Genomic DNA, 26,643 nt, shown 5'->3' on the forward strand with positions numbered 1-26,643 from the left:
TACGTATGTCAGTAATGTTTTTGTATTGAAACAAATTCATGAAAAACTTCAGTCAAGGTAATTAACATAATTTTAAAATCTTTGATGTAATACGTAGAACTTCGGTTAAGGTAACTAACGCAAGAAATAAATGATAAGGTTTGATGTAATACGTATCAACGTATATATGTGACAAATGTAGACAAAACTAAGGTAATTATAATGTTTTGATCAATGGCATGATGTGTAATTACTCTAGTTAACAAAGGGGTTTTAAATAGAATAGGTGAGGGAGCTTGTGGAGTTGTCACGTAAGAAATGGCACACTTGTAATAAACACATGAACTAAAAGTTATTTATTTTTAATGCTCCTCAAATAATAACAAAGAGATTAAGGCTAGTACAATTTCTAGTTAGTTAATAAAACTTGTTGGACTCAAAAGATTGATATCTTTATGGTTAGTGTGATTGAAATTAATTAAACTGACATTAAAATAAGTTAAATTAATAGGAATGGCATGATTTTAGGAATATTTTGTGGAACAATGACTTTGATTGCTGGTTCCAATCAGTTACTTTCAAAATAAATAATATTATATTAAATTAATTAACTCAATGGCATTCACTTGTAATTATTGAAGAAAATTGAGGGTTAATTATAATTTGTACTTTAGTTTTAATAGATTAGAAGATTGCAGAGGTTGTGTAATGACATCTCTTCTTATAAATTGTTCAGTGTATTAGAGGTTCAAATGAAATAGTTGATGCATTCTAAGACATCGTATATACTATAGGGAAGTTTAGTATACTAACCTTAAACATTTGTTTCCGTCGATGCTGGTGTGATCGAGAATCTAAGGCGCACCAATCATATCTTCGAGTTGGACAGATCTTTCATAAAGAATAGCATCTCTATATCCTCTCTTTAGGTAGATTGTACTGGAGATGAGATAGGTTGACAATACGGAAAACGGATTAGATGTCTAATATAAAGAAATAACCAAAAATTTAAGATGAAATTAGACAAGAACAAGCTGTCGTAAATGACCTAATCCCCTGAGCAAAAATAAAATCAACATTTTCGAAATCTCTCTGAGGCCATTTAGAAACGAAAAGGCCTTTAATCATCAGTTGGTCCATTTTATATTATTTTACATAATACTAATAGAGTACAACCCAGAACAATATATATGTCCCACGAAGTCCATAATTTAAAAACTCACTAATCTTGCGCCGTACATCCGTAAGGATTTTTTTTTCTTATACTAAAACATTTTATTTTATATAACAAAATTTATCACTAAATTAATATGATTTATATATATTATATAACTCTATAATGCTTATATTTAAGTGGCTTATATTGTTATTACTATATATTTTTGTAATAAAATTTATTTTGAGAGTATTATTATGTAACAATACTTTTCTACATAATTTTATTTTTTATAAGTTTGAAATGTATATGGAACTCAAATTAAATTGGACTTACATAGTAGAGGATAAAAATTGTGAGATATTGTTAAAAACAACAAAAAAACATTTTTTTAAAAAAAGAAGCTATAATATATTGTACATGCAAAATAGTTTTATAGTAAAAATATTATTTGAATTTTTTTTTGAAATACACAAAGTTGGATAAGATTTATTTTATTTTATTTTATTTGAAATAGAAATGGATATTTTTTTCTAACAAAATCTTTTTAAGGTATTAATAAAATGTATTTCCGAAAAATTAATTAATTTAAAATTTTATTATCATTAAATAATTATTAAAATTATTTTATATGATTTTAATTTTCGTTCACTAAATAAAAATAAATTTAATTTGAAATTCTAATTATATTTGATAATAGCTAAAATTTAAATTAATTAATTTTTGGAAATAAAATTTAAAATGATTCTGAAAATATTTTCTTAGATTTTTTTAAACAATATTTATTTGTATTTTAAATAAAAGATAAATATATTAAAAGATATGATGATTAAATTATGTAAAATTTGATAAACATTATAGAGGATGATCTATTTTTAAATATCACACATAAAAGAAGTCATAACTTCTATTTTAATAGTATAGAAGTAGAGCCGACCAACATCACAATGCCACATTATAAAAATTTATGATATTTACATATCATCTTAGTTATTTAAAATTAATTATTTTCACTATAATTAAATTATTTAATTTTTGTTTTATACAAAATTTCATTATTTTATTCTCTACAAATAGAAAGTAAATTTATTTAAGTTCGACATAGAAAAAAATTAATTACTGACTAGTAAAATAAAATGTTAAATTTTATAAAACAAAATTATTTTACATTGTTAAAAGTAAATGTGCCTTAAATTAGAAAGAAGAAAATAAGACGCGGATGTTAAAAAGTATAGTGTTGAAACTTAGAACCATTATAGATAATCTTCATACCTACATAGGTCAATTCTAGGGGTGGGCAAAAAAACCGAAACCAAAATACCGAACCGAACAGACCCGGAAAAACCGAACCGGACCGAACCGAATTTATGAATTACCCAATTGGATAGTGAAATTTTATGCCCGAAGAACCGAAACCGAATCCATACTGAACCGAGAACCGAATAATACTCATATAGAACCGGATGAAAAACCCTTATACACTTACCTTATACGTATATCTTTATAGTTTATATTTTATACACTTGTCTTTTTGATCAACACTTATCTTATACGAGAACCTTGTGTTTTTGGATGTTTTATTCTCACAGTTTAGATTTTGGTTTATGAATGAAAAAGTCGTTTGAATGTTATTTTGGTATTGGTTTTAATTCATTTATTTGCAAGCACATCAGATTAATTTGGGCAATATGGTAACTTTGTAACCATTTAGAACCGACCCCAATTGGAACCTTTTCCGGTTCTAATATGGTTACCAAACTCCAGGAACCGAAAGAACCGAAAACCGTAAGAACCGACCCGAAAATTTCACGGTTCCTTAATGGTTGTCAAACGTCAAGAACCGAAAGAACCGAGAACCGAAAGAACCGACCCGAACCGAACCGAAGAACCGAACGCCCACCCCTAGTCAATTCGTAGTAAGGATGTTCAACCGATAAAACAGAACCAACCCAAAATAGAGAAAGTAGTTTATATTTGCTAGCTAATTGTTATAAATTAAAATACCAAAAACCGGAAAAAACTGAACTAAAACCGGATCAATATCCAGATTGACCATGCCTAATTCTTAGTACAAGTGTTGACAAAAAATATATTAAATTTCATATATTATAGAAACTCTATGAATTGGTACTCAATACATTAATAAATAAAAATTAATAAATATGATAAAGTAATAACTTTCTGATCTTAGATTGAGACAGCTTAAAATCAATAAGATAATAATACAATAATATTTAAAAATATTTAGCTGATTATATGGTTTTACTAAAATCATAAATTAATAATAATATATAATTTTTATATAAGTAGAAAAATAATTTTGATGTTTATTTATTTTAAAATATATTTTATCTCTAACTATTTATTTTAATATTCTGATGTTACTTTATTGAATTACATATAAAAAAACATTTTTCTATCATACATATTTAATATATATATATATATATATAAATCAAATAATCTTGGCACGCAGTGCTCGGAAACAACCGTCTTTCGTCGTACACATGGATGCAGAGTTACCGATTTGGTTTACAGAGTCAACATGAGTCTGTGTTTGCTGTAAAAAAAAAATCAAATAATCTTAAAAAATAGATGAAATTTAAATCTATGAAGTTTAACTAATATATAACTTCATGAAAAGATATTATGTTCATATTTTTAAATAAGAATATTTCAAAATAGAAATTTAAGAAGGATTTTAAAATAATTAGTAACTAAATAAATTGATAAATGATCATAATTCTAATATTATTAATTTATAAAGTTTTTACTGATATGGTTTATTTCACTATTTCAGTATTCACACGTCACGGGCTAAACCCGACACTGGGTTTAAGCACATTCTTTTCTTAAATCGATCTCTCATCTCATCAACTATGTTTATGCGGGAACGGCACACACAAAAATTTGGCTCTTCATTTAGAAAACAAAACATGTAGCTCATAAATACTGTTATTTTACTCATATCAGAAGTTAATGTGTTTTTCAATTTTCATCACCTTTTAGCAAACTTGAGTATGGAATTTGTGTTGTCTTTACAATTGGTGAATGGACATAACAAAATGCAAGAAAAGAACAAAATTAAAGTGATTCATGACACAAGCCACATATTCTCTATTTTTTCTTAAATCCTTTTTCGTGAAATGATATTTTCACGCTACAAAATACAATTATTAATTATGTTACCGTGCGTACTAAAAGTTGTCCATTAAAGTTACTATTCCTTTCATGGATCGGATGCGAAGTTAATTAGTGGAAGTTTTCTAAAAAGTTTATTTTCTTTTGTAAAGGTCTAGAGACTTGGACCATTTTGTGCTTTCAGTTTTAATATTATACAAGAATTGTCAATCTTAAATTTTAAAAATAAACGATTGTCTTATCTTTTTGGTGTATGCATGATACCTTTAAGTATAATCCACAGATGGTGCCTGCCTCATAAACCTCCCATTTTTCTTTTCCCCCACTTCTTATCAAGAGAATTTTCACTATTCCCATCTCCTTGTTATAAACTATTCCCACTACCTAAATGATTATTTGAGCCAAAACAGAAGATAATTATTTTAAAAGAAAAGGTGAAACATGTGATGTGATAATCAGGTAGGGGCATCACTCAACGGAATCAAGACAAAACGTTTTCGGGAATATTCATTTGTCCATACTCCAACCCCGAGAACATAAACATTTTCACGAGCTCGATCTCTAGTCTCTTGTCGCAACAATACAAAACGCATTATGCGAATCCGCAAGTTGATAAATTCCACTTGGTTTGTCCATAACAATGTTCTTTTAATTTGTTTCTCTATAATTCAGGCTAGTCTGGCACATTTGAAACTTTTCTTATACATTGGAACGATATGCTTGGTTCAGAGTGTTTTTATGGTTGTATAACAACTCACTTACGCTCACTTTCTAATTTGTATCCGGTTAATGACATGTTTGTGGCACTATTACAAACCAATACGACACGCCGCACGTGTGTGTTTTCTTCGGGGTAGATGCATGCCGTTAGAAAGTAGTGCGCGAATTATATGATTTATGATAAAGAGGTGGTGAAAATCTAATCTTTAATATTTGCCCCACAGCATAGTGGAGTGAATGCTTTAAAGATCTCTGCACGAAATTGAACCAATGTGGTTTTGTCGGTTAAGTTTCCACTTAGTTCTACAAAATGCAAGAACGATGATTCTCTATCGACGACAGTGACTCCTCTGGTTATTCTTTAAAGAAGGCATATAATCATAATAACCTTTCTTATTTGGGATCAAACAAAAGAAATGGAGCGAGAGCACTAGTGAAAAGACGTCTTCAAAGGTTTAATTATTGCACAATGCAAAAACAACTTTTAATTAATCAGAATCAAATAGCAGGTTTAGGTGAAAGTATATGAAAACCATCATCCCAATGATTTTATTCAACAAAGAAAGAGACTTGTAAGTGCAAAACAACAACAAAGGAGAAATCTCATTCTTCAATAGGCCTTTGTCCCAACACAGAGATGTCTTCATACCGTTTCTGCACCATGACAACAATATCAATGTTATAAATGTATATTCATTACTAGTCAACAGATATGACATTAATTATTGAACTATCAAGCAAGAGTTAAAAAACTATATAAGTCGGAAATCTAAATTAAGCTTTAAAATGGCGAACCAGGGATCAATCAGCTATTTTAATAACCACAATATAATCACTTTGTCTCATAATGTAAGATTTTATGCCTAAAAGAACAAAGATTAAGAAACTTATTTTTCAATAAAAACATCAATAAAAATTATTCAACCAATCATAAAAAGATGTGATTGGTTGAACAGTTTCTATTAAAGGAACGTAGAAATCTCAAAAAATCTTACATTCTAAAACACCAAAAACCTTCTAAAACATCATATATTATGAAACCAAAAGAGGTATGTGAACACAGATTTAATCATTCCATAACAAAGTTAACTAATAGAAAGAACGAAGAAACAGCTACCACCTAGACTCATTCTTCATCAACCGATCAATCAAATCCACAGCAACACACAAGAGGGAGACAGAATAAAATTAAAAAAAGAAACAGAACATACCCCAACGTTTTTGCTTTCCCAAAGCTTATGAACACCATAATCCACAGCCTGCACATATAACATTTTTGTATATAAACACCAAAACAAAAACAAGAACTTTCTCACAGTTTCGTCTTAAAATCAACAAATCTCTAGCAATAGCTATCTATTGTAGATGGCTCAAATTCTATATCCGATGAAATGTATTCAACAAAGATTGTAACTTTACATAAAAAATTCGAGATTTTTGTTCCGATCCCAAAACAGATCCGAAAGCTAAGAAGGTAATATTGTAAAAAAAGGGGTTAAGGATCTCTGACCCTTTCGCCGAAGAAAGCGCCGGCGATGATGAAGGAGACGTAGACGGAGTTACGGCGCATGATGACTCTGTAAAATCCCTCGAGAAGTGCCATGTCTGTCTAACCCTTTCGTTTGTTTCAGGTACGTATCGGTTCTGGATTAAGGGTTGAAAACGCGAGCGGATCTACAAACAAATGGAGAGCGAGAGACTGAAGAAAGACGACGAGATTTGCGCGACTAATCGGGAAAAACAATCTCGACCTTTGACTCTTTCGTATCTGGAAAGGCCAAGTGGGCCTCAGTAGCTTAGCCCAGTAGTTAGGCCCATTATATCGGTTACTCAAAATCCAAAGGGTTGCCACGGCCCGATTCTCTTTAAGATCTTATATGAGGTTTTAGAAATCATGTATGTACACATTCTGTGCACACAAAAAGAAATGCACGTACATTCAAAGTTCTGGGATATTTTTAATTGTTTGATAATTTAGGTAATTCGGGTCTTAAACACATATAATCATGGGATGAGGTGGTCCGTTAAATACTCTTCCTCATGTAAATCATATATACCTAAATCCATAAGCCAAAACAAATGTGTAAGTTTCTAGTTGTGGATCGAATTCAGGAAAAATTGAAGAGTTGACCACAGTCGATGAGTTAAAGTTTGAGATATCGTGAGTGATATTGGTATCTTAGTCTGATCAATTATCCGGAAAAACATGATAATTAATGTTAATTGTGCAATATTTTACTTTAGAGAGCTTTTTGAATACTTTGTTTCAAGTAATATTATGTATTGGTATCGGGATCATATCATAAAAATAATTCCTGAGACTTCAGATCATATTACATAAAGTGTATTTGGATCTTTGTGAGAAGCAGAATGAAACTATGGGGAACCCTAGTGTAGAGAGATTAAGGGCAGAGAGTGCAGCGATGTATAAATGGCAACATTCAAAAATTCATTGGCTTGACGTTGGAGATGGGAACAATAAATTCTTTCATAGTTCAGCGAAGATTAGGGAAATCAGAAATGCTATTCACGAGATTGTACGGGCTGATGGATCTATTGCTAAGACAGATGAGAAGATCAAAAAAGAAGCTGAGAATTTTTTTGTTGAGGTTATGACGCTACAACCAATGAATTCTGAAGGAGCTTCAGTAGAGAGTTTAAATGAACTATTAGGATTTCAATGTAGTGAAGTGGATTGTTTGAAGCTGGAAGAGAGGTTACCAAAGAAGATATAAAGGAGGTATTATTCCATATGCCTGGCAATAAACCTCCAGGACCATATGGGTTTATAACAGAGTTTTTCAAGGGAGCTTGGAAAGTAATTGGAGAGGATGTCACAATGGCGATACAATCCTTTTTCGTAAAAGGTTTTCTACCGAAAGGGTTAAACTTCACGATCTTGACTCTGGTACCAAAGAAAGATGAAGTGAAGATGATGAAGGACTATTGACCCATCTCCTACTGTAATGTGCTTTACAAGGTAATATCGAAGATCATTGCGAATAGGCTGAAGTGTGTGTTTCCTAAATGCATTACTTTGAATCAATCTGCATTTATCAAAGAGCGTCTGCTGATGGAGAACGTATTGCTAGTGATGGAATTGGTTAAGGACGACATATCTCCACGATGTGCCATGCAGATTGACATCTCTAAGGCCTTTGACTCAGTTCAGCGGCCCTTCCTGATTAATACATTGAAAGCTTTGGGCCTGCCGGGTAAATTCATCAACTGGATATCACTCTGTGTAACATCTGCATCCTTCTCAGTGCAAGTCAACGGGGAACTAGCATGGTACTTTCAGAGTATAAGAGGACTAAGGCAAGGATGTTCTCTCTCTCCATACGTATTTGTGATTTGCATGAATGTGTTATCAAAGCTATTGGATGATGTTGCTAGAAAGGGGAAGATAGGTTATCATCCAAGATGTAAGAACATTGATATTACCCATTTATGCTTTGCGGATGATTTGATGATTTTTGCGGATGGCACAAGGAACTCTGTTGAGGGGATTCTTAAAGTGTTTGAGGAATTTGATAAGGTGAGTGGTCTGAAGAGTAGTAGAGAAAAATCGGTGTTGTTTATGGCGGGTACTGATCAGAGAGGAGAAGATATTCTAAGACTGTTCCAATTTGCTACAGGAAAGCTACCGGTACGTTATCTTGGCCTACCTCTCTTAACGAAGAACATGACCATCACTGATCTTCTTCTGTTGGTTGAGAAGATTAGAAAGAGGATTAGTTCTTGGACATGAAGATTTCTCTCTTATGCTGGGAGATTACAGCTGATTAACTCAGTCATTAGGAGTCTTCACAAATTTTGGATGGCAGCTTTTAGACTCCCTAGTGGTTGTATAAACGAGATTGAAAGGATCTGTTCTGCGTTCTTATGGTCGGGTCCTGAACTGAATGGAAGAAAAGTGAAGATATCATGGGAGGATATCTGTAAATTGAAACAGGAGGGGGGGCAGGGTCTAAGACCACTAAAAGAAGTGAACCAGGTTAGTTGTCTTAAACTCATATGGAGAATACTCTCTGCTCACTCGCTTTGGGTTAGTTGGATAAAGGCTTACCTCATTAGAAAAGGGTCTCTTTGGATGGTTAAGGAGAATATTCAGAGTGGGTCTTGGATGTGGAAGAAAATTCTTAAGAATAGAGAGATAGCAAAGCAATTCTATAGAGTTGAGGTTTATAATGGGAGGAAAACGTCTTTTTGGTATGAAACTTGGAATTCTCTGGGTCGCTTGAAGGAAGTTGCAGGGGAGGGAAATCATATTGACATGGGTATTTTGATGAATGCTAGTGTGGAAGATAGCCTGAATCATCGAAGGAGGCAGCATCACACGAGATGAGATTGAGAAATTTAAAGAAAACTGGAGTCAAGAAGATGATATCTCATTATGGAAGAATGATAAGGGTAAATACAAGAAGAATTTCTCTACAAAAGGTACATGGCTAAATATTAGAGAAAGACATCAACCATGTCATTGGCATCACACGATTTGGTTCAAGTATGCAACACCAAAGTACTAAGTTGTAACTTGGATTGCCATGCGAGGAAGACTAGCAACGGGCGATCGAATGCAGCACTAGAGTGGAAATGTTGATGTGTCGTGTGCATTATATCAAGAGCCGCTCAAATCACCTCTTCTTTGAGTGTCCTTACTCAGCGCAATGGGAAGTACTAACAAGAGGTATACTTAAGGACCAGTACACTGTAAACTGGAAAGGGATCATAAACTTGCTTGTGGGGGAACTTGAGTTGGAGCAAAGTGAAGATGTTTACCATGAGATATATTCGTCAATCAACGGTACACACCATTTGGAGGGAACGGAATAGAAGGAGGCATGGAGAGGTTGCAGTACCTGCAGAGATTATGATCAAGAAACTTGATAAAAATATGAGAAATCAATTCGAAGTGATTCAAAGAAGGGGAGATAAAGATTATGGAGAGGGGATGGCTTTTTGGTTTGAGACTAGATAGCTTTATGAGTGAAGAATGAGACAAAGTCTGAAGTTTTAACGAAAAGCCTAAGAATAGAGATTTAAATTGTTGTTGTTCTAAGCTTTCAAAAACACTTGGATGCAAGATCTTTTTTTTATAGTTAAATTTAACATTCAATTCAAAAAAAAAATATATATCTTTCAGCAATGCCCATACTCTGATCTATAATAGTTCTATAGACGTTCCTTGATCCTTAAGTAACTGGACATGATTTCTTCTCACTAATTACGTACGATGTTGTCTCTTTAGTCATTTTGTCACTAAACGTTGAGTATTAGACTTATAAGAAGTTAGGAACATGATTGGGTATGTTTAAGCACATGCAAGTGAAACTATAGGAAAAATGGGCAAATGTCACATTCAGAATTAGATCTTTTGACAAAATTGCTGATTCAAAATAAGTATTGAAGGTTTGAAACACATACTCGAAATGAATCACCAAGCAAATTTTTTTATTAAAAAAAAATAGAACGGCAAATAGAGCAAACTGGGTTCTGAATTTAGCAATGGAGCTTTAACCAAGACAAACTGAAATATCTCATGCGTTTGTAGATGCAATTTTGCTAAAATAAATAACTTGATTTGTTTATTTTGATTTGGCAATTTTGATTTGTTTTTCCCTAGTATATTTTTAAGTTCTTCAAATGTATTATAATTTTTAACAAATGGGATGTCTTTTCACTTGATATTAATATGGATTATATAGATATGCCGATCCGTAACCGAATGTATCACACTATCATAAAAATCATATAAAATATGCTCTTTACCACCTCTACCAGTATAAGCAAACAAACACACTAAAAGCAATATTGGCAATGTTCTATATAATTATTGGTAAAATGAAAAAGACTCTATATCAACAATATATCAATAGTGTCTTACATATATTATTGAGCAACAAGAACCACATTTATATATGATATGATATTATATAAAAATTCAGCGTAAGATCAAGCAACGACTATGTAACCCACCAGAAGCCGAAGCAGCTCGCCTAGCTTCGTCTACGAGAGCTGCACGTGCCGACGAGATTCCGGCAGGGACTAGACACGTATCAAACGTTGAACAGTCGATCCAGTCCTTAAGAAGCTCTTCTTGTCCCCATATGTCAGGTATCCAAACTCTTCCGGCGACGTCTCTCCGGTGCTTCTTTAGCTTTTCTCTCCCTGTGTCCACTCTCTCTTCTTCTTGATTCTGCTTCGGCTTCTCTTCGGGCAAAGCTTGATCCTCTTTCTTGTCGGTGACAGAAGAAGCTTCATTGGGCGAACTTGGATCTTGTTGGGTTTGGTCGGAAGGAGGTTGAGATGGAACGATCGGGTGGGCCATTGGAGATGTCGTATCGTCTATATTCATCATGGTTGAACAAAAGTGAAGCAGATTCAGATTCCTGGGAGAAGCAAAAGTTTTTTTGAAGAAAGATGTGTGTGTTGTGTATGAGATTCGGTGTTGATAATATGTATATTATGTAGGGTTGTGTAAAGAAAGAAACAATCGGGTGGGAGTATGGGTTACACGTCGACGTAAGTTTATTGCTTGGTGAATTTCTCTTTTGTTCGCTTTTGTATTTTTGTATGGTAATTGACAACTTTACGTGTCTTTTTAGATTGGTTAGCTTTGGCTCTTAATTTTTTGGGATTTAAATAAAAAATAAATAATCACTTTGATTTTTGAAAAATTATTGATTAGATACTCCTATTAAATATTTTTAAATCTTGATCTTTTGCATGTGATCAAGTCTTGACAATTGGGGCTAAGTAATTCTTTTTTTGCTAAAATATTGGGGCTACTTTCTTAGACGAGACTCTCAATTATATTAGAGCATCTCTAAGAAGAGATGCAAGAGAAGAAGACATTATATTTTCTATAAATTTTGTGCATGTTTTATCGATATTCATCATATAAGAACATAGTATTTTTGTCACCAGAACATAGGATATCGTCTTTTTTTTTTACATTTTAAACATATTTATTTACTTATTTTGGTCAAGACATATATATTTACCTTCAAAATGGAATATATATATATATAAAGATTCAAGTTCTCAACTGTTTCACGAATATTATTTTATTTTTTTGGTAAAGAGAATCGTGAATATTATGTGCAGAATATAACTTAAATCCTCTTTGTACTGTGCCTATGGGCTTAATCAATAATATTAAGCAGGTTGACAAAAAGAAATGTGAAGAATATATAAAAAAGCATTCAAAGGGGTTGGATTTTTTTGGGAGGAACATGAGGCTGATGTTGATTTAGGATTTATTCCAATGAAATATATTGAAGTGGGGATACGTTGGAATTAAATGATCCTGATAATGAAACAAACAAAAATCTTTTAGTTTCTACCTTACCAGATTTTGATCCGCGTTTAAAAAACGCGGAATTAATTTTATTCAAAATTTTATTTACTAAAAATTAGAATTTTATACATATGTATTTACAAAAACATTTATTTTTAAAATTATTGTAATTAAATTAAAATTTACATGAATGTAATTTCATGAAATAAAATAATTCATTTACATAACGCACCCCGTATTAATTTTATTTATATTTTAAAACTTTAAATTATAGTACAAATTTCTATTTAATTTTTTGTATTGGTCAAAATTTATTTTATTTTTATATAAATTAACTATATGCCATTCAATCCATCTCATACTTGATAAATATATTAAATTATTTTTAATATTATAATCTAAATATGTATATTAAAATATGAAATTATTTCTTAGTTATATATCTTACTTAAATATTTTGTTTTAATAAGTTGAAATATGTTGTAAAACTCATGAATATATGTTATTCCTTAATTTAATAATTTATAAGATAGTTAATAAATGGACTAAGTTACGTTATTTAATATTTATTAATTGGTGTAGTAATTTAATTATGAATATAAGGTTTGTATATATAAATATTATAAAATTCTATAAATAAAAAATTAATTAATATTTGTTTATAATTATAGTTAATATCAATTATGAATTTTATTATTTAAATTTAAATTTTAAAAGAAATGTATATTTATATTTTAAATAAAAAATATTATTAAAATGCAGTTTTAGAAAAAGATACTTAAGAATATCTTTTTAGATATCTTATTTTGAAAATATTACAATAATAGTATAGGTTTTAATAATAACTAAGTTAGTTGCATGAAAAATAATAGAAAATTAAATAAATATAATGGTCTAAATTGGACTATTTGTAAGTAGATAAAGAGTGTTTATGTTTTAATAGTATTGATAAAAACGCTATTTATATTCACGCAAACAAAATAAAATTTAAATTATGATTGACATAATAAAGAGGTCACGATTTGAAAGTACATTTTCATGTGTCGGTATATGAAATTCATTTGTCTCTTTGACAACTTTACTGCCCGCTCCAAGTATATGTTTGTAACCGAGAGAGCTCAGTAATAGTAAGGAGACATTATAGTTGATTAATTTGATATTGTCCATACTCTTTACATTTTGGTTAATTAAGCACAAGCTAGACTATAGAGTAATATATGAAATGTTTTGTATCCTTCTACAGAAAGCAAATACGTACCAGCATATAATATCCTTCTGATGTAGATGTATAATTTATTGGGATAGAATATTATGTGTCGTGACTCGATAGGGAGATCGAAGAAAGGATATATTTAGTGCAGACGTTAACATTTAACCATACTTTGAAGTTTGATTGTATATTGGTCCTCTCGCTTCGATATTTTCTATAGCAAAAGTACGTACACGTTTAAAAACAAATCAAAAATAGACGTACGCCTGATGTGAAAAAATAAATATAAACAAAGATCACTATGTTATACATAATGCATCTAAGTATTATGAATAACAAAATTAGATATCTTTATTTGTTTATAATCTTTGTTTCAGTGACAGGTTTTGTCGATCATCGACATGTTTAAACAATAAAATCGCTGGTCTAGTGACATCAGTCGAGGCACGCCTCTTCTTGCTTCTTAGGTTGAAAAATATTGGAATTGATTTAAGTTTTTTATATGATTTTTTATAAGTTTTTTAAATATGATTCTTTCCATAGCTGATGTACAAACCGCGTTACATTTGAAGTTTGAATTCAAGTTTATTTATTTACTATATATATGTTTGATTTTTCATAGCTTCTGTTCCATATTATTAATCTGCTTGACTTCCTATATATTTATCCTACTGGTCGGCATTCGGCATGTTACAGGTTTGGAACTAAACTAAGTATATATGATAATGAAAAAAACAACAAAAGCTTTTCTTCTTCTAAGTTGGCTTCACATACTCCTATGTCTATCCTGTCAGGTTCGTGTCACAGAGGCTAGATTCCGTCACTTAGGTCAGTCTCTTCTTATTCCAAATATCTCTGTCACATAATAAGATTTACTTACATAATATGACTTGTGTGTTAAAAGGTATATGTGCAAAACCTTCCCCATCATGTGGAGATTCTCAGGGAAGCCATCAAGTTAATGGACAACAAGATAAGCCTTGTAAACGCATTCCAAGACCACCTCCTCCTAGAGACTGCTAGCAACGTTAGACCATGATTATCGGTCGTTTTTAAAGGGGTTCTTACGTGAAATTGGTGATTTAATTAAATCCAAAAAAAAGAAAATTACTTTTTAACAGAAGAAACGTCGCTTAATTAAGGGAAGGAAGAGACGTCGCTTATGGAACACGCGTCAAAGTCTCCTCCTCTCTCTCTCGCTCATCTCTCCTCTCTTTCTTTGCCGGTGTGAAGTCTAAAGAAGAAGACCGGTTCACGAATCCTGATCCTTCGACCTCTAGAGGTAGGTATCATCAATCCTCATCCATGTGAGTTGATTTCGTCTCTCCCTCCTCTGTCATTCTCAGATTTTGAATGATGAATCTGATTCTCTTCTGCAGCGATTGATGCCAAGACCTCTGAGTTTGCATCTGGGCTTCTTGGCTTAAGCTCTCTTTCTCTGGGTTACATCAACTGAGTTTTTTCATAAAACTGTTGCTTCTTCCCAGGTGGGTTTCTGGGTTTGAGCTTTCGATTATCAATCTTTAGTTTCATTATTCAAAGTGTTGTTTTATTCTCACCAATAGCCATTGTTCTGGATTTTGTTCTTCTGGTTGAACACTATGAAGAAAGTTGAAATTTTTATGATCTGTCTCTGCACTTGCGATTCATCTTCTTCTCTGTTCTTTGATTCTACAGGGAGGGGAGGAAAACAAGAATGGCGTTTGCTAAAATGTTTTTGCTTTTCAGCAAATTTCAGCAGGTGAACTAAATCTCTTTTCGATAACTTTTTTTCTTCTGAATATCCTCTTTGATATGGGTTTTTCGATGTTGGGTACGAAGAAAGTTCGATTCTTGTTCATGATTTAGTCACTACCATATAAAATGCTTCCTGTGTGTTAGCCATGTGTGACTCTGTTTGTAGCTTGCGGCATTGTAGAATCATGACAACTGCAATATGAAGCTGACATTAACAAGCTTTTTATGTTTACAAAGGTTTGTTTTTCTTTGTAATGAGTTTGCTTTTAAACAAGATTTTTATAGTGTTGATTAGTAAGTATTAGCTTACCTGTTTTATTGTCTATATTACTTACACAGATTCTCTGTTTTTATAGCTATAATCGTTTGGGGAGAGATGCTGAGGAGGCTGATGCAGAAGAGATCACTAAGATGGCTGGTAAAGCCACTTTATCTGAGCAACAGAAGCAAGTACAAGAGAACATTCACTACCAACTCCAAAACTTGGAAAGTTGAAGATTTGTCATTCTCATTAATGTATGGGATGTTTTTGAAGCATATGAGTTTTGATTATGTCAAGCTTTGGGTTGTGTGTGTTGCGATTGATACATAGCTTTTCTTTGGGAGCATCATTCAGTAGAAGTTACTGATGAGAACCGTGAAGCTGCTCAAGAAGCTAAAGGCAAAGCCATGGAGGCTCTCTCTGAAGGAAACTTCGAAGAAGCAATTGAGCATCCGACATCAGCTATCATATACGGGAACAGAGGTGAGTACTAGTTGAGTTTTGTTCTTCTAGTTGAATCTTTGGTTGATTCTCATGAAGACTTGTAATTTATTTTCTAGCTATATTCAGAATGATGATGATTCTCATGATTTGGTCTTGTTTTTTTTTGAGTAAAAAAAAACAACATTTTTTTAAGAATCCCTAAATAAGAAACTACTATTGGAGGGTATGAATCAATGTGTTTCTTAAACAAGATTTTTAATTACATTTAATTAGTAAAATATTCATTAAGAGACCCAATGGGGTTTATGGGTTAATCATGCTCTTATATCGTTAGGTTCGACCAAGATTTTCAACAGAAGCTTCTCCTTTTCATCTTTTTTTTGGGTAAAATCTCCTTTTCATCTTTTCTTTCAAGGAATCATGTTGTACAATGTAAAATAAATAAATAAAAAACCAAGCTACTAGAGGTTATATATAGTTTGTTTTATATGTGATCAAACATTCATACATACATAGGGAAATCTAAATTCATGAACATGTGTGATGTGGCCAAAACGTAAATTAAAGGACTCATGAAATGTTTGACAAAAAAAAAGGACTCATGAAATATAATGGATATGTATAAAGCAGAGTAAAATTTCTTTTTAAGCTTTCACCCATAGAAGGCGACCTCTTGAAACAAGTGCGAGTGCGACAGAGACTGAGATTTATAATACCATCTGTCAATCAATAGACGTTTATTGTTATGTTTTAATATAATCAACAACAAAAAACATTTATATCACCTAGCAATGAATCACCAAAAGAGGCAATTACTTACTTAGACCGCACCAGTTCTTAAAAATATGTGTTTTAGAGGCATGCATAATGCATCTAAGTAATCTGATAAACAAAATTAGATATCTTTATTTGTTTAATCTTTGGTTCAACGATAGGTTTTGTCGATCATCGACATGTTTCAGCAATCAAATCGCTGGCCTAGTGACATCAGTCTAAGTCGCACCTTCTCTTGACTCTTAGGTTGAAAAATATGGGATTTGATTTAAGTTTTTTATATGATTTTCTCCACATAGCTGATGTACAAAAACGCGTTACGTAGAAAACAAGAAACCGTTGAAGTTTGAATTCAAATTTATTTATTCACTACATGTTTGAGTTTTTTTTTTTAGCTTTAGTTTCCATATTTATCAATCTGCTTGACTTCCTACTATATATATTCTACTGGTCGACACTCGGCATGTTACAGGTTAGGAACCAAAACAAGAATATCTGATAATGAAGAAAACAACAAAAGCTTTTCCTCTTCTTCTAAGCTTGATTCACATACTTCTATGTCTATCCTCTCAGGTTCGTGTCATAGCTAGAGGCTAGAATCCATAACACAGGTCAGTCTCCTCTTTATTCCAAATATCTCTGCCGCATAAAAGATTTAAGTAACATATCGGCTCGTGTGTTAAATTAAAAGGTGTTCGGATATGCGCAAGACCTCCCCCTCCTTGTGGAGATGAATCTATGGGAGGCGATCAAGTTTCGGGACATAAAGATAAGCCTTGTAAAACCATTCCAAGACCTCCTCCGCCTAAGTGCTCGTAGCCTCTCTTGTTCATCATGTTTACATTGTAAAGTAAACTATACCTTCACCCGTGCGACCGGCACAGATATTTATTTTCAGTTTTTAATTTTTTTTGTATTAAATGATGTATTTGTAATATTTGGTCATAATTTAGATTGAAAACTAAACATTACAATTATAATAAAAATTAAAATTTTAATAAAATATACTGATATAAATTCAATTATCCTAATTAAAATAATTTAGGGGTGGATCATAATGCTTTCCAATTCTAAAATTTTAGCACCCTTTAAATTTTTTTATAAATTCACAAACTATATACAAATATTTGGAATTTCTCGTAAAATAAATTTGTTAAAGAATAATAATCTCGCGCAGTCATTGTTTATTCTTAGAACTTAACTCGTGACCGTGTGAAAATTTGTTTTCACAATATTTTTGTTCGTACTAAATGGTATAATATATATTTATAAATTTAAATATATTACATAATTGTTAATATACATAATTGTTAATATAACATTTTAAAACATCAAATTTTAGTTATTACTTTGAATAATTATATTTTATGATTTTAATTGTCTATTATATCACAGTGTATCATATAAACAAATACAATATTTGTAATAAATTGGGCTTATATATATATGAAAACATTATACTAATAACTTAATAGATTATTTTATATTTTATTTATATATATAATGTGTGATTTTTTACTTTATTATTTATTACTAAAAAATATTTAACATATTACTACGAAATCTATTGAGAAATTTATTTTTGTTAAGATTCGATTAAGGAAATCTATTATTTAAATTAGGAAAAAACATTAGATACTTAAATCTATTGTTTAAATTAGAAAAAGACAAACATACTTAAATATAGGTTCAATAAATATTTCAATGGTATTATAGTGTAAATAAATAGTAAAATTAAAAGGTATTTTTATTTTGTACTTTTCTTTTAATAATATAGATAAACAAATAACCAAGCTACTAGAGGTTATGTAGTTTTTTTATATTTGATCAAACGTTCATACATAAAAGGACGACCTGTGGATATGTACGACGCAGAGTACAGTTTTTTTTTTAAGTTTTCACCTATGGAAGGCGACCCCTTGAAACAAGTGTGACAGAGACTGAGATTTATAATACCAATTGTCAATAAACATTATTGTTATTGTGTAATATAGTCAACAATAAAACCATTTCTAACACCTATTAATGAATCACCAAGTGAGGCAATTACTTATATCCGCACGCAGCTCTTGAGGAGATGAGTTTTTTAGAGGCGAGGATAGCGAGAGCGGCCTTTCTTCTTCAAGAACTCTGGGATCTCTATGGAACTGCCTTCACTGAAAGATGAAGAAGGACGTCTTGTTGTTGCTCCCATCGTTGCATCCGCTTGTGTCGCCTGCGATTTTCATATAAAGAGTTGGGAAATGAGTGTAAGAATCGAGTAATGTCAAGGGAGACGAAGTGAATATAGTACCTGAAGAGGCCTCCCTTCTCCTTCTTCTTGGCGTTTGAAGCCAGTTGCTATTAGGGTAATACTTACCTGACAAAGAATAAAAGGTTGAACAATATCTCAGAGGCTCATATAAGATCAAAAAAAAAAGATGACTTACTTGACCACTAAAGGATGGATCGACCACAGCGCCAAATATCAGATTTGCTGTTGGATCAACAAGGTCATATATCACTTCTGCAGCTGCATTTACCTACAAAAACCGTTTCTCCAGGAATCAAAATAGAGCAACAAACCATTATAAATTTCATGAATTGAAGCAAAACTAGGCTTTGCTCTGAGTTGTCTAGGGAAGAAGATGGCTAGAGAACCTCGAACAATGTTAAGTCAGTTCCACCAGTTATGTTCCAAACAATACCAGTGGCTCTCTCAATCCCAATATCTAACAACGGTGACTGGATTGCGTTTAATGCAGCATCTCTTGCTCGTGTCTTTCCTGCTCAAAACAACAGTATAGCATGATGACAATGATGCAACCAGAACATACTTTTCTTTAGTAGTAGAGTTACATGGAGTGTCATATAGTAATTTTCAGAATAACAAACACTATTATACTGGTTCCTTAGTCATGGTTACAGAGTACCAAATCTATAATCCTATTAATCTACTCAATATGTAATACCAATTCTCAGCAACATTTTAGTATTCTAGTTAACAAACATATGCATATAGCGTCTTAGATAGATCTTATCTACACAAAGTCTTAAGTCTTAACCAATGTTCTAAAAATCGCCAGGCGGTTGTTAGGCGCTAGAGGATTATTGTTTAGGCGGGCGCTAGGTCGTTTTTGGACGACTAGATCGATTTTTTAATAAATCGGTTTGAAAAAATTGTTCGCTCATATCCGATTTGCCGACTAGGCACCGCCTAGACCGAGTTTTAGAACACTTCTCTTAACCAATTATGCCTACTGTTACTCAAATAGAGCCTATCTACAAAAAGAAGCTTCAACTCCAAAGCACACTCTACTCTTACCTGTTGCAGTTCCAATGCCCATCAATGAAGAACCTGCATTTGCCATTATAGCCCTCACATCCGCAAAATCCACATTAACCAATCCAGGAATCTGCATTCAACAATACAGCTGTTAAACATTTTCTGTAGAGAAATTGACTCAGTTGAGACAAAACAAAGCCATATTACCGTAATGATATCAGAGATTCCACGGACTCCTTGACGAAGTATATCATCAGCCAGATTAAACGCTTCGGTAACAGGAGTGGACATAGAGACTGCTGTGAGCAACTTATCGTTCGGAATAACAATGAGAGTATCAACATTATCCCTCAGCGCCGCAATCCCTTCCTGAGCCTGAACCGTTCTTCTCCTTCCCTCGAATGAGAACGGCGTTGTCACAATACCAACCGTTAATATACCCATTGCCTTCGCCACACCCGCTATTATCGGAGCCCCGCCCGTTCCGGTTCCACCTCCCATTCCAGCCTATAGAAACAATAGGCAATATTAAGCTAATGAACTTAAAGAATACACAAGAAGTGATTGCGTACATACAGTGACAAAAACCATGTCTGAACCATAAAGTGCTTCTTCAATAGCTTCTTTGCTTTCTCTAGCAGCGTTCATTCCAATCTCCGGATTACCTCCAGCGCCTAACCCTCTAGTCAGCTCCTTACCAATCTGCAACCTCTTGTCTGGAAAAACCGGAGACATCCTCATCGCTTGAATATCGGTGTTCACAATCCAAAACTCCACGCCGATCATCTCGCTCTGTATCATGCGGTTCACAGCGTTTGAGCCACCACCTCCAACGCCGATAACTTTGATCCTCGCCTCGTTGTAGTTACTAGGAGGAGATGAGTCGCCAAGATCCTCGGTACTGGAAGAATCTTTTCTTGGGTTGAGCATGGAGATCTCAGGGTGGAGGTTCAAGAAAGGGTCTTGGCTTTGTAAATGGTTGGGAGTGTGAGAGCTGGAAGTGGGCCAAGGCTCGGATCTCTGAGCTGAAACAAGACGGTTTCTTTTACTTTGGACCATTCTAAAGCAGCTTACCCTGCTGCCTTCTGGTGTAACACTCTTTCTAAGAAGAGTGAGAACTCGTGAATCGGGAGAAGTCAAACAGGGAGAAACACAAGTTGTCATCTTTGAGACCACAGAACAGACCTGTTCAAGAGAAGGAACAAAGAAGTCAACTTTCAAGTCCACAGATTGATAATCAAAACACCCATTTTATTAACCTAAACAAAAGCACAAAGAGTGAAGCAATGGTTCAATTAGAGTGATGAAGAGAGTCAATTTTACAAATTTTGCGCGTTGTGTGATTACGAATTAACGAAATTGAGGAGATGGGTTTTGAGCAAGCAGTACACGAAAACAAAAAGCTAAGACATTTGGATGGTAAAGGAGGAAGAGAACCTTGGAGAAGCAGCAAGCAGCAAGCAGCAAGCAGCAAACAGAGGATTTTGAGCTAGAGTGAAAGGGAATGTGAGGAGGAAGAAACAAAAAGGAAAGGGAGGGGTTTTGGAGTTTTCTGGGCTTGGAATCTGTTTCTCTATCACATACGAAAAGTGGATTGTGATCTTGATTTGGCTCTACTTACACTCACTAAACTCATCTGTTTAAGTTGGCTAATGAGAAAAACGTTGGCCGACGACGGCAAAGTTATGAAGTAAAAATAGCTTAAAGGTTAAAGAGATATGGGCTTTAAAGCCCATATGATATTTTGGGCCTTATTAGACTAAACAAGTGCTGATACTTAAAGCCCATATGATCTTTTTGTTTGGTGTAAGTTCGATCTTTTTTAAGTATATTTAAGGTTTCTACTGGAAGTTACAAGTCAGTTTTGAGAACATTTCACAATTTTATGTTGTTGTTTCATGTATTTTAAACTGGTAAGAACACACAATTCAACAAAGTCAAATGAAAACTATTAGAATCCTTCAAGCTCGTAACGGAAGAGATGAAACAAGAGAGAAGAGTTTGTCATGAAGGTGAAAATGAATTGTATTATTCAGTTCAAAGAATAAGTGACTGTACATAAGTATAAGTGTATATATATAGAGCTGGTTAAGCTAAATGAAACTTAAACCAGAGTAAACCAGGTTACAGTAACCGGTTTTATAACTCTAATACCCCCCTTAAGATGGAATGAACAAGTGATGAAGACCCATCTTGAGTATAAGCTGCTTGAACACAGCCGGTTGCACCGTCTTGGTGAGAATATCTGCAAGCTGATTTTCTGATCTCACATGCATAATTTTCAAGAAACCACTGAGCAACTTCTCCCGAACAACGTGGCAATCTATCTCGATATGTTTTGTCCTCTCATGAAAGACAGGATTGGATGCAACGTGAAGTGCATATTGATTGTCACAGAATAGTGTAGCTGGACCTGTAAGTGGACAATGCAGATCACGAAGCAGAACAGCAAGCCATATCAATTCACACGTCGTATCTGCCATCGACCGGTACTCAGCTTCAGAACTGCTACGAGAAAATGTGTGTTGTTTTTTTGCCCTCCAAGAGATAAGAGAATCGCCTAAGAACACACAATACCCAGTCGTGGAACGACGAGAATCAGGGCAAGACGCCCAATCAGCATCACAAAATGCTGTCAAGTGAACTGAGGAAGAAGCAGGATAGAACATCCCTTGAGCTAAATCATTCTTCAAATATCTGAGAACCTGTTGAGCTGCGGTAAGATGATCCTGACGAGGAGCAGACATAAACTGGCTCAACTTGTGCACCGCATAGGTAATGTCAGGGCGTGTATGCGTCAGGTACAATAGCTTCCCAACTATCTTCCGATATACTGACGGGTCTGAGAGAAGAGCTCCTGAAGAATCTGAGAGCTTCGAGTTTGGTTCCATCGGAACCAAAACTGGTTTACAACCAAGGTATCCTGCATCTTGAAGTAGTTTTAAAGTGTATTTCCTCTGATTAATAGAAATCCCACTGTCATTCCTTGCAATCTCAAAGCCAAGGAAATACTTCGCCGTACCAAGATCTCGGAGTTTGAAAGCTCCTTTGAGAATGTCTTTGAAATTCTCGATGGCTGCTTCATCATTGCCAACAATCAAAATATCATCCACGTAGACAAGAGCTGCGACAAAGATCTTCTCCGATCTCTTAACAAACAATGAATGATCAGAAGGAGCCTGAGTGAACCCGCAGATGTGATGACATGACAAAACTTGTGATTCCGTTGTTTGGAAGCTTGCTTTAGTCCGTAAAGGGACTTATGCAGACGAAAAACATAATTTGGAAGAACAACTCTACCCGTTAGTTCTTCATAACCTTGAGGGATCGTCATGTATATCTCCTCGTCTAGGTCTCCATTCAGGAAATCATTGCTAATGTCAAGCTGCTGAATAGACCAATTCTTCGAGGCATCAAGACTGAGCAATAACCGAAACGTTCCCAACTTAACAACTTATGAAAACGTATCCCAGAAGTCAAGACCCTACAACTGAGTATATCCTTTGGCCACCAAGCGAGACTTAGGGCGTTCAACCGTGCCATCAGCGTTGAATTTATAAATATTCACCCACTAACAACCAACAAGATGCTTCCCCTGAGACAGTGGACAGATAGACCAAGTACCAGTCTCTTCTAGGGATGTCATTTCAGATTTCATAGCACCTTAAAACTCGTCGCTGAGAATGGCTTCCTTAAAGGTTTTGGGAGCCGTGACAGTGGTAATTGCAAGAAGAAAAACACGATGATGGGAATCAAATTTGTCATAAGAGAGACAAGCAGAGATAGAATATGCAGTAATTTGAGTAGGGTGAGAAGGAAAGGGTTTAGTTTTATCTAAAAGATAGCAGTGATATTATCAAGATATGCAGGAACTCTAGTTTGAAGTTTTGTACATTGTGAAGGAACATTAGTGTCATGTGAAGGAGATGCATGCACATTCTCAGAAGGAACAAAATCAGCAGAAAAATCATTTTGAAAGGGAAAATCAGTTGAAGTAGTAAGACCTAAATCGAAAAATGCAGGAAATGGAGAATCTGGAACAGGAAGTGGTAAAACATCTTGACCAAAGATGTCATCTCCTAAAGAATGGGAAAGTCTTTCAGAGAAAGGAAAAGCTGATTCATGAAAAATTACATTTCGAGAGATGGAAATCCGATTTGTATGAAGATCAAGTAGTCTATATCCTTTTTAACCTTGAGGATAACCATTTATTTCTATCTTTTAGTAAAGTTGATGTGAAACAGAGACAGCCAAAGACCCTAAGATGATCATAGTTTGGAGCTTTGGAAGTAAGAACTTCAAAAGGAGATTTATTTTGAAGAATATGGGTTGGTGTTCTGTTTATGAGATAAATGGCAGTTTGAATACAATCCCACCAATACTCAATAGGAATGTTAGATTGAAAAAGTAAAGAACGAGCTACATTCAATATATGTTGGTGTTTGCGTTCTACTACTGAGTTTTGTTGGGGTGTGTATGCACATGAGAAGTAATGTACTATGCCTTTTGATTTTAACAAAGAAGAGAAAGCAAGTTCAGGAGCATTGTCTGTTTTAATTGATTTAATACATGTGTTGTATTGAGTTTCAACAAATGTGATGAATTATGGAAAAACCATAGCTACTGAACTCTTATCTTTAAGTAGATATATCCATGTTACTCTAGTGCAATCATCCACAATTGTTAAAAAATATCGATAACCATCAACATTAGGTACATGAAATGGTCCCCATATATCAAGATGAATAAGCTCAAATGGAGAAGAAGCAAGATCATTCAAAAAAGAGGGACAAATCTTTTTTTTTTGAATTATACAGAGGTATCATGGCCCCACAGAAGTGATCCAGACTAGTCACGTGTTGCCACGTGTCGGTCCTCTGTCCCTGGCGATGCCGAAATGTTAATTTTCCAGTGGCCGGGATTCGAACCCAGGTGGCGGTACTCACAGCTGTAAGCCCTTTACCACTAGAGCTAGAAGCCCCGGTTTAAGGCACAAATCTTACACAACTGATCATGTTTAATTTTGTCTTTTGAAATATCTAAGTACTTTGATAAAAGCTGAATTTTGTTTGGTGATGGGTGACCCAAGCGTTGATGCCAAACTTCAGATGAAACGTGAGCAAGATGGTGAATGTTAGTTGTGGAAAAAGAAGCTGGAGCATTATAGTCCAGGATATAGAGATTGTTGTGGAGGTTATCCTTCCCAATCATGTAATCCGGAATATGCTCCTGAAAAAGTTCCAGAGGATTGTAAGAAAGAATATGGAAAGAATGCGAAGAAAATAACACAATAATAGATGTGTCTTTAGTTAAAGCACTAATGCTCAAAAGATTAAAATTGAAGTTAGGCACAAACAACACAGAATCAAGAGTCAATTGATCAGAGAGAAAAACAGTTCCTGCAATCATGACAGCTATTTGAGTACCATTTGGTAACGTGACAGAAGTTTTTGTTATCAGCCTAGTTTGTGAAAACATTTTCAAATCAGAGCAAACATGACAACTAGCGCATGTGTCTATAACCCATGAATGCGATGAAAAAATAAGGTTGTCTTTAATTTCCGCAGATGAAATAAAATGATTTTGGTTAAGAGAAGTACCTGATGAGGAAGGATGAGAAGAAGTGATAGGCTTCATAGTAGATGAGGAAGGATGAGAAGAAGTGATTGGGGTTTCATAGTAGAGATCGAGCAATCAACGAGTTTAATGGTGCTGCATGAAATCTGAGAATGGTTGTTTTCAATGCCAGATGAATTGGCTTTAAGAACACTTAGAAGATGTTGAACTTGATCTATTGTGACTGTCCCCAGATGAACACTTTGTTGATCATGCATAGTGATACTCCCAAAATCTTGAGTGATAAGACTGGCCACGTTTGTACCTTTGGACATCGCTTGTTAACCTCCAGAAGACTGAGAGGAAGGACCATTTTGATTCCTTGAACCGTAGTTGGGAAACTTGTAGCCTTGAGGGTAACCGTGCAATTTGTAACAACGGTTAACTATATGACCCGAAAGACCGCAGTGAGAGCAAATAGGTATGTTCTTCTGCTTGTTATAGCCACCTGAGTATGCTGCAATAATCGGCTCATGAGATGAAGAAATAGGAGAAGCCTGAAATGTTAAGTTGCTCGTAGACTTCATTGACCTCTGGCACTTCTCTTGAGAGATGAGATTGAATATTTTTGACAACAACGGCTTAGGCTCCATCATCAGTATATATCCTTTACTAGCCATGAAAGTGTCATTCAATCCCATAAGGAACTTCAGAACTCGGTCTTGCTCTTCCCTCGTGGCAAGTAACTTGTGACTCGCACAATTCAAAAGGCCACAACAACATGTATACGGATCTTCATGATTCTTGAGCTTCTCCCACAACTGTTTGAGTCTCGTATAGTATTCACTGACCGTCTGAGAACCTTGTACCTTAGTGTATATCTGTTGCTTTATCTCAGCTGTGCGAGGGCCATCACTCTGCTTAAACTGGTCATGTATATCCTACCACATCTGCCTTGCAGTATCGAGGTATATTATGCTTTTCGCAATAAATTTATCCACAACATTGACGATCCAAGTGCAAACAATGTTGTTGCATCTTGACCAAGATCCATAATCCGGATGACTCTCATCAATAACATGATAAGCACTAGTAA

The 26,643-nt window shown here is 34.0% G+C and overlaps 4 protein-coding genes and 1 long non-coding RNA gene across 11 annotated transcripts; 1 reads left to right on the forward strand and 4 right to left on the reverse strand.

Moving 5' to 3' along the window:
- Window positions 1–5,427: 5,427 nt before the first annotated feature.
- Window positions 5,428–6,741, reverse strand: LOC106311780 (cytochrome b-c1 complex subunit 9-like). Its single transcript, XM_013749063.1, has 3 exons — window positions 6,507–6,741; window positions 6,208–6,255; window positions 5,428–5,650 (listed from the first exon to the last, which is right to left on the reverse strand). The coding sequence occupies exons 1-3, from the start codon at window positions 6,597–6,599 to the stop codon at window positions 5,600–5,602; spliced, it is 192 nt and encodes a 63-aa protein (XP_013604517.1). The 5' UTR covers window positions 6,600–6,741; the 3' UTR covers window positions 5,428–5,599.
- Window positions 6,742–10,799: 4,058 nt separating this feature from the next.
- LOC106311779 lies at window positions 10,800–11,533 on the reverse strand. Its single transcript, XM_013749062.1, has one exon. The coding sequence runs from the start codon at window positions 11,355–11,357 to the stop codon at window positions 10,941–10,943; it is 417 nt and encodes a 138-aa protein (XP_013604516.1). The 5' UTR covers window positions 11,358–11,533; the 3' UTR covers window positions 10,800–10,940.
- Window positions 11,534–14,213: 2,680 nt separating this feature from the next.
- Window positions 14,214–15,991, forward strand: LOC106311781. Of its 5 annotated transcripts, none has more exons than XR_001264104.1 (7): window positions 14,220–14,337; window positions 14,414–14,791; window positions 14,889–14,996; window positions 15,187–15,250; window positions 15,413–15,483; window positions 15,603–15,762; window positions 15,839–15,991. It is a non-coding gene; the product is annotated as an uncharacterized LOC106311781 (long non-coding RNA). The 5 variants fall into 5 exon arrangements; XR_001264103.1 differs by having other exon boundaries at window positions 15,863–15,991; XR_001264102.1 differs by having other exon boundaries at window positions 14,214–14,303; window positions 15,603–15,991.
- Window positions 15,992–18,618: 2,627 nt separating this feature from the next.
- On the reverse strand, window positions 18,619–21,657 carry LOC106311777 (cell division protein FtsZ homolog 2-2, chloroplastic). 3 transcript variants are annotated; one of them, XM_013749059.1, is made up of 8 exons: window positions 21,429–21,657; window positions 20,568–21,176; window positions 20,199–20,498; window positions 20,031–20,121; window positions 19,367–19,491; window positions 19,156–19,248; window positions 19,020–19,085; window positions 18,619–18,941 (listed from the first exon to the last, which is right to left on the reverse strand). In XM_013749059.1, exons 2-8 carry the CDS (start codon window positions 21,153–21,155, stop codon window positions 18,813–18,815), a joined length of 1,392 nt encoding a protein of 463 aa, XP_013604513.1. In that variant the 5' UTR covers window positions 21,156–21,176; window positions 21,429–21,657; the 3' UTR covers window positions 18,619–18,812. The 3 variants fall into 3 exon arrangements, with proteins under 3 accessions (XP_013604513.1, XP_013604514.1, XP_013604515.1); XM_013749060.1 differs by having other exon boundaries at window positions 21,381–21,634; XM_013749061.1 differs by having other exon boundaries at window positions 21,315–21,431.
- Window positions 21,658–22,150: 493 nt separating this feature from the next.
- Window positions 22,151–24,199, reverse strand: LOC106309104 (uncharacterized mitochondrial protein AtMg00810-like). Its single transcript, XM_013746173.1, has 3 exons — window positions 24,126–24,199; window positions 23,284–23,410; window positions 22,151–23,170 (listed from the first exon to the last, which is right to left on the reverse strand). The coding sequence occupies exons 1-3, from the start codon at window positions 24,197–24,199 to the stop codon at window positions 22,151–22,153; spliced, it is 1,221 nt and encodes a 406-aa protein (XP_013601627.1).
- Window positions 24,200–26,643: the final 2,444 nt, after the last annotated feature.

The sequence above is a fragment of the Brassica oleracea genome, chromosome C8, assembly GCF_000695525.1.
Source record: "Brassica oleracea var. oleracea cultivar TO1000 chromosome C8, BOL, whole genome shotgun sequence".
Lineage (NCBI taxonomy): Eukaryota > Viridiplantae > Streptophyta > Magnoliopsida > Brassicales > Brassicaceae > Brassica > Brassica oleracea.